Below are 10,955 nucleotides of genomic sequence, written 5' to 3' on the forward strand. Positions count from 1 at the left end.
GGTGGGCAGGGAGAAGAGTGCAACAATGAATGACTGGAAACCCTAAGTCTCTGTAAACTTTGATTAAAATTTAAAAAAAAAAAAGAATGAAGTAGAAGGGCTATAGAGGGAGAAGTTGGCTGGCCTTTCTGGAAATAACTGTTCCTTTCTGCCCTCAGCTGCCGCTCAGCAGTGATGGAACAACACTTATTCTGGAAATTTGAAGGGGCAGTCGTGGTTGTGGCCTTGGTCTTCGCTTGCCTTGTCATCATTCGCCAGCGACTATTGGACAGAAAGGCTCTGGAAAAGGTCCGGAAGCAAATTGAATCCATATAGCCACATTCTACCCTTTTATTATAGTTCTCAAAGACTCTACCTCAGACAGACGAAGAGAATAAACTGACTTGGACCCTCTGTTCTTCAGAACCTTGGATAGTGCTCTCTCTCCCCATCTTCTTCAAGACCATTAATGAGCAGAATAAAAGAGTGAAATAGCTTGTTTCCTTCTCTGCTGCCCTTTGGTCCCAGGAAGTCATGCAGGGCAGAGAGAGAAAAAGGGTGGCAAATTTAGGTCCCATTTTACTCAATACCAGTAATTGCTCTCTTCTGTTATTTATTTAGGGACTGCTTTAGTGGTAAACAATTGCACTGCCAACCCAAAGGCACATGTTTGACTCCACCAGCTTTTCTATGGGAGAAAGATGGGCAGTTTCTTCCTGTGCTATTTACAGCCTCTAAAAACCTACTGGAGGGTCGGCTATGAGTCGGTTCTGACTCAACGTTACTCAACAACAACATTATTTATTTAGAACTTCCTGGATACAATTTCAGCTAAAAGTTTATTTCTCAGCCAAAACTTTATTTTCCCTAATCTCCTTCTCGCTCCATAAAAAGAAAATCACAGATATATAACAATAGTAAAGGTGCCCTGGTCACATTAGAAAGTCCTCAAGTGATTTTCAGACCCTTGAAGGCAAGGACCCTTGTGTGTTGAGAATCCCAGGAACAGGCAGAAATATAGAGGAGCCTTGAAATCCTTATGGGGGTTAGGAAGTAGACAAATGTATTCAGGTCACATCTCATCTGCATGCAGCACAGTTCTGAGAAGCCTGCTGGAGCCTGTCTTTCCTACCATCTTCTTAAGCTGTGTCCTTGTTGAGCCATTTGCACTCTTGGCCCCAGAAGGCATCCACAATCTGGACTCTGCCAGTAGAGTATCTAGATACTCTGGCGTCTCCTTGTGGGTCAGGATATTTCTGGAAATCACTGTGGGGTGAAAGAAAAAGGGCCACTGTAGTAGACTGCCCCACTTGGTCCTTGGCCCTTCTCACATCTTGACTGTATGGCTGAGAGAACCATCTCGACTCACCATGAGTCCTCCCTGCCCTTGCCTCTCACCTCCTTGAGGCTGGTAATCTTCAGGCCCAGCTTCTGGTGAATTGTGAAAGGGGCTAAAGCTGGGCAAGATGATGAGAGCCAGGGAAAAAAGAAGGATCTAGAAGGAAGCAAGAAGATATTTGAGCTGTGCAGACAATAAAGGAAGGGAGCAGTGGGTTCTGAAGTCATCAGGGATAGGAAGAAAAGATGGGGAATAGGGGTATTGGGATGGAAGTGTGTGGGAGATGAGACGTTTATACCAGAACACAAGTGCTAGTCTGGGCAGCTTTGTTGGAGGTTTGGGCAATGAGCATCTGCAGTTGTCGGAGCTGAGCCACCAGGGAGCTAGGAAATGAGGAATGAAGAGTTAGTACACGTGAATGAAGAATAAGGAAACAGCATTCAGGAATGAGATCCTGTGTGCTGCATTCCTCCCCTGAGCACGTACACTCATCACTCATGCATACAAGGCTTTCACTTACATGTTGTGTCTCTCCAGCTCCTGAACTTTTTTCTGTAGTTCCTGGTTCTGTGCAGAACAGGTAGCAACCCTAGGGCATGTGGAGGAAAATGGGACAACACTTGGCAATCATGTGAGCTCTGACCTTGTCTGTCCTGGGGAGGAATGGTATCCAGATTATTTGGTCTCCAGAGATCCAAAGATGTGCACCGAGACCTACCCTACCTGCTCTCCAGCCCATCGATGTATTCTTTCTTTCTGCGCCGACTGTCCTGAGCCGACTGCTTGTTACGGATTTTCCTTCTGACTTTCTTGAGGACTCTCTCCTCTGCCTGGGGGCCATAGTGTGTCAGTCTTGAGCCCTTTACCTCCCCAAACTCCTCTAGTCTTCTCTGGAATCCTGGCCCCTAAGAAGCCATTGCAGGGCCTTAGCTTGGGATACCTTTTGAGAACATGTTACCTTGGTGAGGGGTAGATGAGAAGGCAGGGAAACCCCTTCCTGCCCCAACAAATGTTTCTCCTCATCTGTCAGGAACAGAGTTTGATGTGGGAGCTGGTGGAGGACAATAGAAAATGAGACAGGAATGGGGAAAGGGTCATCTTGTATATAGCACACTGCTGCCCTACCTCCGCACCCCCTTCCCCAAGGCTCCCGGAGTTTATTTCCCGTTTACACTGGGGAATATAGCTCCATCTACCTGAAGGAACTCACTGTGGTGAAGTTTAATTTCCCTGTCGCAGGTAAATGATACACTTTCAGCACTAACTTCCATTTGGCAAGTATGTTATCCAATCCATCATCCACAGGGAACTCTCAGAGCAGTGACCCCATTCTCTTCTAGGGTTTGAGAAGACTGAGATTCTGTCCCCATTTCAGATAAGAAACTGCCTAAGGGCAGCCAGACTGAACCCAAACAAGCAAAATATTTTGGGAAAGTGGATAGCATTTGGTTGGCTGTCAACTGTGGGATAAGGATGGGCAGTCTCCACCCGTGTGATTTACTCCCTCTGAAAACCTATTGGAGGGTCAGCTATGAGCTGTTCTGACTTGATGGCACACAGCAGGCCCTCAATTGAGTAACCTGCCTTTCTAATAATTACTTTTTGTAGATTTATGCTTTCCTATTTAATATTTTGCTTTGTATTTTGCCTCCTGATAAGTCTTTGGCTTTTAACCAAACCATTTCTTCTACCTCTGTCTTTTCTTTAGGCTCCTTTCTTGCCCCTGTGTCTCTTTGTTTGACAGTATTATAGGGTTGTCCTTCCCAATCCCCTTAAATCTCAGAATGAGGCAATTCACTGTTGTTGAATTGATTCCAACTCTAGGGACCTTCTGTCAGGTTTCTGAGACTGTAAATCTTAATGGGAAAAGATGGCCACCTTTCTTCCTCTAAGTAATTGCTAAATTCACACAGCTGACCTTTCAGTCAGCAGAAACTACTTAACACACTAACCTGCCAGAGCTCTTTGAATGAGGCCCAAGGATTTTCTTTTACAAAAGTGACAAGAATTCTCAGGTGATTTGCATAGCACACACATGCTTAGACACATCAGACCTTTTAAAGCTCCTTACTCCAGGATTCTAGGTTTCTAAGATGCTTGGCTGCCTTTAAGGAAGGCAGGAGTGCTTTCCAGGATAGAGGGAAGGAACAGTGACTTGAGCATGCCTCCTTTCTTCCGTTAACTACACCAATTGAATGGGTACAGCCAGCCTTGGGAAGGTATCTGTGACACTTGGCTGCACTCCTGGTCACCTGGCTACCCTGTAGCTCTGGCCTGTGGTTGCTACTGGGGCAACTGTTTCACTGGAAATCCTACTGCAGTAGCTTTACCTCCTTCACCCTGTTCCCAGCATCCAGTTAGGTTCCTAGGGGATCTGTCCCATTTCCATGTCCTGACCTAAGGCTGAAACAATGACTGCACACAGTCTGGGCATTCTTCTGACTCCTGTCTCCAGATTCCCTCACCTCACCTCACCTCACCTTCATAATTATTGAGTCACCACCTACCCCCAAGGGCTTCTATCTCCCTTGTTGTTTCCTACTTCTAAAGTTCCCTGTATCTTCCTAGTCTTCAGGTCTTATAACACAAAAGTTGGGGCAAATGCAGAGCTCATTATTTTTCCCCCTCACCCTCAACTGTATGGGCACATATGTGTGCATCAGAGGACACTAGAACCGGCTGATGCGGAAACTCACCAGCGTCGCAGGAGGCACTGGGGCTACAGTGGCAGCTTTGGGCAGGATGTGGGCGTGAGCACTAAGAGGCAGCTCACTGACCATGCAGGCGTTAGGCATCATAAAGGAGGAATTCCACTGATCTGAGGGAGATACTGATAGTTAGAGGAATAGAGTTGGAAGACATACCTTACTGGCAGCCGGATCTGGGTAGTGGCATAGGTTGGGGAAAGCCCCTTAATCTCAAGACCTGAAGGACCATTGTCCCCTTCCTATAGGTAGCACTGACCTAGCTGGATGGAAATGAGCCCTACTGTTGGCCCAGCTTCCCCCTGTATACTTTCCAGGGCCCCCGCTTCATATACAACTTCATAGAGAGCAGGAGAACTGGGGGCCCTGGGGACTGGGGGACTGTCTGGGCGGCCAGGATCCTCGGAGATGCCACTGTCACTGCCAGGAGATGCTTCTGAACAGTACACTTCATTAGGATCAATGAAAAGCTTCAGGAAGTCTTCAGGCTCACTCTCTTGGAGACCCTATAATAGGAGAAAGAATGTGTATACAGGGAAGAATTTTGGAAGTTTTCTCTGGTGAGCTGGTGCTTAAGAGTTCTGCTGCTAACAGAAGGGTTAGTAGTTCAAACCTACCAGTTATTCTGCAGGAGAAAGAGACTGCATTTTGCTTCCATAAATATTTTAAGTTTTGGAAACCATATGGAACAGTTCTACTTTGTGTCACAGTTTCTGTCACAGTTAATTGGATGGCAATAGGAAACTTGATAGCAAGCCTATACCTTCACTCTTCAGTTTTTATCCCTTCTAACTTTGGGCAAGGGAATAGTTAAAACTCAAAATTCGGGGTTCTATTCCAACTTCTGCCCAAGTGGAGACTGCAGCTTCTTGGAGCTTCCAGTCACAGTTCAGCCTCATCCCCACCCACATTCCCACCCATCACACTCACACAGCCATGGCCCCCACTGGGCTCCCAGCCTTGCAGCCCTGGTTCTTGTGGCCTGGTCATTGGGACTTCTGAAGGAGGACAGTTGAGTCCTAGATCCAGGAAGGATCCTGTGGAGAAGACATCTTCTGGGGGCTCCAGCCACAAGTCCAGCAAGTCAGAGTTTCCGAGGTTCATCCTTCTGCAGGGAAGAGTTGGGGAGGCATTGTAGGAGGAGGATAATGCCTCTCTTCCCCGCCCGCGTTACCCCTTTCCTTACCTGTCACCATGAGATGCTGCGTCGCCTCCGGCCTTATCTCTCTAGTTCAGACCAATAGACCCCTTGGGTATAACGTGTTCAAAGAGAACCCAGCGCTACCAAACCAGCCTGACCCGCTGAGGGCCTCCAAACACTACACCTTTTCTTTCCTCCAGGATCTAGCATCCTGGACCAGCCCTGCCAAACTCCGCCCTCAGCCTTACACCAGGAATGTGGGTTGCACCAAGCCAAGAGCTACGATAGGGGCGCTGTATCCGAGAGTAAGGGTTTAAGAGACTGAAAGCGCGCACACATATGAAGATAATATAGGCTGCCACGCCCTCTTTGCCTCAGTTTCTCCTAGCTACGGTAAATCTTGAACGTTCCTCAGAGAATAGGAGAAATGACTGTGGCTGGAGCACTGGTTGCTTGAGTGGCTGTTGTCTAGGCATTGCTTTTATGAGAGCCCACAACAGGGTTGAGAAGGAGAGAGTTCAAAGGGCCCGATAAAAATGTACAAAGAAGGCTGCCTTTCTAGACTTTCAGGTTTTGAGGGACAGGACAGTGGGCCAATGGAATTACAGCCCAGGAAAATCTTTGCTCTAATTGGTCAGAGTAGACCATGAGCGAGATAGGACGGGAGTACGTGTTTGTCAGGCGGGGATTGGGTTCTGGCGGAGCACAGGGAGGGGCCAGAGCGGAAAAAACCGTAAGGAACTTGGGGGAAAGTTACGAGAATATGGATAAAAGAAGCCTAATTTAGTTACATCCACCAGCAGTGCTGCGGGAGAAAAATGGGCATTCTCCCTGGTCATTTACAGTCTCAGAAAACCCACTGGAGGGTCTGCTATAGGTCGGGTCCGGCTCGACCGCAGTAAGTTTTGAGTAAAGAGTTTTATTCCTCTTGACACGTGACTGTGAAGTCCAGTTTATCTACCTAGACGGAAAATAATCAGATGAACCGACTTACGTGACCGAGCTTTGACTCAGCTAGTGGGAAACCGAGCAATCACGGGATGTCTGAGGCCACAAACTACATAAAACCATTGATAAGAATAGCAGTGTCATACATAAACTGTTAAATGAGGGCCAAAAAAGTAACTAAATCCAATGGCTTGGCATGAATGCTTATAGCGGTGATCCAAGAATGATCTAGGATGACCCTAGAGGACAGAGTGGAACTGTCTCATAGCTTTTCCAAGACTTTAAATCTTTACAGAAGCTACATCTTTCTTTTGTGAAGCAGCTGGTAGATTAGAACTGCAGACCTTTCAGTCAGCAGCTCAGTGATTGCCCACCGTCTGACAGTCAGAAAGTGAAAAGTCTGGAAAATGGCAATTTAAAAAAAAACAAAACAAAAACCAAGACTCTAAGAAAGTTACTTGTCTTATTGCTTGAGCAATATAGATAGATCTACATGTCTAGTTTACAAAACATCTCATAAACATTGTTCATTAAACAATCCACAACACAACAGCTGAAGTAGCTAGAGCTAGTAATACTTATTTTGCTGATGAGAAATCACAGTGAAGTCAATGACTAAAGAAAGGAGTGTTATGGACTGAATTGTATTCCCCAAAATAAGTATTGTAAATCCTAATCTCTATTCCTGTATTTAGGGATCTCTGGTGATTTAGTGATACAAAGTTGCACTACTTACTGGGAGGTATGCTGTTCAAATCCAACACCAATTTTTTAGGAGACTCATACACAACAAAAACATTTGTGGTTCTAATCTCATTAGGAAATGGCCTGTCTTTGTTATGTTAATGAGATATTGTTGTAGGATATGTTTTAAATTAATCTCTTTGGAGATACAAAAGAGATTAAACATACAAGTGAGCAAGCAACAGAGGTGGGGGAAAACCACCCAGGTACAGAAGCTAAGAAGAGGTAAAGACCTGAGCTGACTGACGTCTCCTAGAGCCAGCACCCTGAACTGACACATCTAGACTCTGAAGCCAAGGGACTCTAGTGGCTTGTGGTAAAGAGGTACACTGCCACACCAAAGGCATATAGTTTGAATCCACCAGTTGTTCTGTAGAAGAAAGTTGGGGAATCTCTTCTCTTGAAATTTACTGCCTCTGTAAACCCTGAAGAGTCAGCTAATGATTGGTTGCCACAACAATAGGCTTTGAAAACAAGAAAATAAAGTTCTGTTTGTTAAAGCCATTCATTTGTGATATTTCTTGTTACAGCAGCACTAGATAGAACTAGGACAAGTGGAAATACCGAAATTCAGGGGCCTTTTGGTTTCACTTTTTGTTTTCCCTTGTTGTCATGACTGATGATCTAGGAATTTATTTCAGATAAAATTATGCCGCTATGCTGATAACAACAACAGTGCTGATATAGGTATGATTTTCATCTACTTGCCTCTCCAGTTAGTGCCTCTGGACAAACCAGTATAAGTTGGGTGTCAATCTAAAATTCAAATTGGTGTTTCTTTTCCTTGTGAAGATTTGAATGGGTTGAAGGGTAAAGATGGGAACAAAATGTAACATTTATTGAATTATTATTATAAATATGTCATTACCATCAATTCAGAGCAGACTCATAGCTGATCCTCCAGAGGGTTTTCAGAGGCTGTAAATCACATGGAAGGATACTCATCTTTCTCCTTCAAAGCCACTGGAGGATTCCAACTGTTAGAGGCACTGGCCTTTGGGTTAGCAGTGCAATTTCCTATGGACTATCCAATGTAGCCAGCCCAAATTGTTATTATATGCCAGGCCTTCTCATGTTATTCATATAATCCTCTTAGTAATTTACAGTCCCCAGAAAGAAAGTTTCCAGTGCTCCTCTATAAGTAACTTAACCAAGATTTGGCTGTCTGAGCCCATGCTCTTCATATAATACCAAACTGCCTTTCTGGGACTTTCTGAACCTTTTCTGAATTTGCCTTCTTTTCATCTTCTTCCTACGTCCTGCATCCTGCTCATCAGTAAAAAGACAAAGCATGCTTCCTAGATTGATGCAGGGCTACGAGAAAGTAGAGCCATTTCTGCTTAGATCTTTCCTAAAGCAAGAAGAAAATTAAATGTTTGAACATGTCCAAACATGACTAAATGGAAAAACAGCTTCCCATATGTTAGAATTGAAAGGAATCTCTGTTATTTTCCCCTTTAACTTCCTTCTTTTCTCTGATTGATTAAGGATCAGAGTGGGGAAATGACATATCAAATTAAGGTCTACATTCTGGCTTTGGTAGGTTTTACTGTACAAAATATCATTCCTTTCTCATACAACCTCTCTCTCAATAAGTCCTTATATTATCTCTATTTTCCTTTCCCCTTACATTATCACTTAAAGAAATTATTGACTTCTATTTCCAAAGTGGTATCAGAGACATCTGGGAAGATAGACGGGCAGTCTCTCATGTGATTTACTGTCTTTGAAAACCCTGATTTGATGGTACAGACACATACACAAAAATTTTTTAAAAAGAAAACCCACTGGAGGGTCCATTTTGAATTGGTTCTGTCTCAAAGACAAACAATAACATTCAGTTACATCAATCTGTCATTTCCCCCCTCTAATTGTGATTTAAATGAATGTTTACAAAGCAAATTGGGTTTCTATACAGCCATTCACACACACATTTTGTTTTATAATGTTAACTACAATAACCACTATGTAATAACACTTTTCTGATTCGTTCCATATAATTTTCATTTCCATTAATCTTTATCCTATCCATTCTTGCCATGAAGGCTTTAACTTTGGGGAAAGGCTGCTCTTTTGATCTCATATAGTTGTTATTCTAAGGTGATATAGCACTAAGGAAGAACTGATACCTTTGAATTGTGGTACTGAATATCCCATGAACTGCCAAAAGAACAAACATCTATCTGTCTTGGAGGAAGTGCAACCTGGGGGCTCTTTAGGGACAAGGATAGTGAAACTTCCTCTCACAGACTTTGGGCATATTGTCAGGAGGTATCCTTGAAAAAAGACATCATCTCCTGAAGGCACATGGTTCGAATCCACCAGATGTTTTGCTGGAGAAGGAGGGGCAATCACTTCCTGTGCCAGTCGGATTCAACTTGATGGTACACAACAAGAAAAGGGGGAAAAAAGAAGAAAAAAAGACATCATGCCTGGAAAAGTGGAGGGATCAGTGAACAAGACCACCCTCAATGAGATAGACTGGCACTAACTGCAACACTGGGCTTGAGCATGGAGATTTGAGGATGGTACAGGAGATTGCCAGCTTTCAGTTTGTTTCCACCAACACTTCCACAGCTGAAAGATGGGTAGTCTTGCCCCATTAAAATTTACAGCTTTGTTGTTGTTGTTGTTATGTACCCTCCAGTTAACTATGACTCACAGTGACTAATGGCTCTGAACCTATCCTGAGCTAACTTCATATTTGACACAACTGTCCCCATTGTCAGTCACGGTGTCAATCCATCTCATCTTCCTTTTTTTTTAAATTTTTTTTTTTGTGTGTGTGTGTGTCATCAAATTGGATCTGACTGGTACAGGAGGAGATAGACCCTCCCTCTCCAGCAGAGCATCTGGTGGATTTGAACCATACACTTCTGGGATTGCAGTTCAACTTTTTCACACTAGGCCACCAGAGCTTCCTAAGGGTCTTCCTCTTCTATGCTGACCCTCTACCCATCCAACGATGATATCCTTCTTGAAGGACTGGTCCTTTTGAGCACCATACCCAAAGTGTGTGAGATGGAGTTTAAAAATTGTTGCCTCCTACGGAGCTCTGGTAGCCTAGTGGCAAGACGCTGCACTGCAATCCCAGAAGTACACGGTTCAAATTCACCAGATGCTCTGCTGGAGAAGGAGGGGGCAATCTCCTCCTGTACCAGTCAGATCTGATTTTGACGGTACATGTAAAAATAATACAATAAAAATAATAAAAATTGTTGCCTCCAAAGAACAAGTTGGCTTCATTTTCTCCAGAACAGACCTGTTTATTCTCTTAGCAGTCCATGGGATGTTTAATACTCTACTCCAGCACAACTCAAAGACATTGGTTCTTCTATCTTCCTTATTAATTGCCTAGCTTTCAAATGCTCAGTAAGCAATTGAGAAAACCATGGCTTGGGTCAGGCATACCTTGGCCTCTAGACTAACAGGGTTGCTCATTAGCACATTGCAGAAATCCCTGACAGCAGACTTTCCCCATGAAACTTGTCTTTTGACTTCCTGACTGCTGGTGCTAAGAGTTCTGGGTGCTGTTGCTGGAGGCCTCCTCTGCTCAGCTATTTACAGCTTTACTGTACATAATATCATCCCTTTGAAATCTGATGAGGGTCTCTAAGAATTGTAGTCAATGGAATAGCAGTAAGTTTGGTGTGTTTTTTTTTTTTGGTTTGCTATCCTAAGGAATACCTCTCAGGTATTTTCTCCCCCACCCGCCTTGGTGTTATTGGTCACCTAATAAGCCTATTTTCTCTTTGGCTGAAAGTTGAGTACGTGGGTGAATTCTGTTTCAGGTTTGAAGGGTAATTAAGGGTCATAGTTTTAGTGGTTCCACCAGTCTCTATTGGACCAGTAAGGCAGTATCTTAGTTTTCTAGGACCACAATAATAGAAATCCTAGCAAGTAGCTTTAATAAACAGCAATTTCTTTTCTTTTTTTTATTATTAAATTTTATTAGTATTAATGAACATTTACAGGGATTTGGGGTTTTCATTCCTTAATTGCTGCACCATTCTCTTTACCCTCCTCTCCAGTTTGTTCTTCTTCCCCCGCCAGCCGATTGTCTGTTTTAATTGTCCAATTGCCACAGTGCTTGTCAAAG

General features: G+C 43.8%; 2 protein-coding genes across 3 annotated transcripts in view; one reads left to right on the forward strand and one right to left on the reverse strand.

Annotated features, from left to right (window-relative positions):
• Window positions 1–315, forward strand: part of JTB (jumping translocation breakpoint) — a 2,814-nt gene extending 2,499 nt beyond the window's left edge. The window contains exon 5 of the mRNA XM_006895865.1: window positions 159–315. Coding sequence (XP_006895927.1) covers window positions 159–315 — 157 coding nt within the window. The remainder of the gene's footprint in view (window positions 1–158) is intronic.
• Window positions 316–1,051: 736 nt separating this feature from the next.
• Window positions 1,052–5,127, reverse strand: CREB3L4 (cAMP responsive element binding protein 3-like 4). Of its 2 annotated transcripts, none has more exons than XM_006895867.1 (9): window positions 5,015–5,127; window positions 4,283–4,530; window positions 4,015–4,136; window positions 2,277–2,369; window positions 2,042–2,148; window positions 1,839–1,907; window positions 1,617–1,701; window positions 1,378–1,474; window positions 1,052–1,245 (listed from the first exon to the last, which is right to left on the reverse strand). In XM_006895867.1, exons 1-9 carry the CDS (start codon window positions 5,125–5,127, stop codon window positions 1,052–1,054), a joined length of 1,128 nt encoding a protein of 375 aa, XP_006895929.1. The 2 variants fall into 2 exon arrangements, with proteins under 2 accessions (XP_006895929.1, XP_006895928.1); XM_006895866.1 differs by having other exon boundaries at window positions 4,283–4,529; window positions 4,954–5,127.
• Window positions 5,128–10,955: the final 5,828 nt, after the last annotated feature.

The sequence above is a fragment of the Elephantulus edwardii genome, unplaced genomic scaffold (genome assembly GCF_000299155.1).
Source record: "Elephantulus edwardii isolate Elephantulus edwardi_28Jun2011 unplaced genomic scaffold, EleEdw1.0 scaffold00176, whole genome shotgun sequence".
In the NCBI taxonomy this organism is placed as follows: domain Eukaryota; kingdom Metazoa; phylum Chordata; class Mammalia; order Macroscelidea; family Macroscelididae; genus Elephantulus; species Elephantulus edwardii.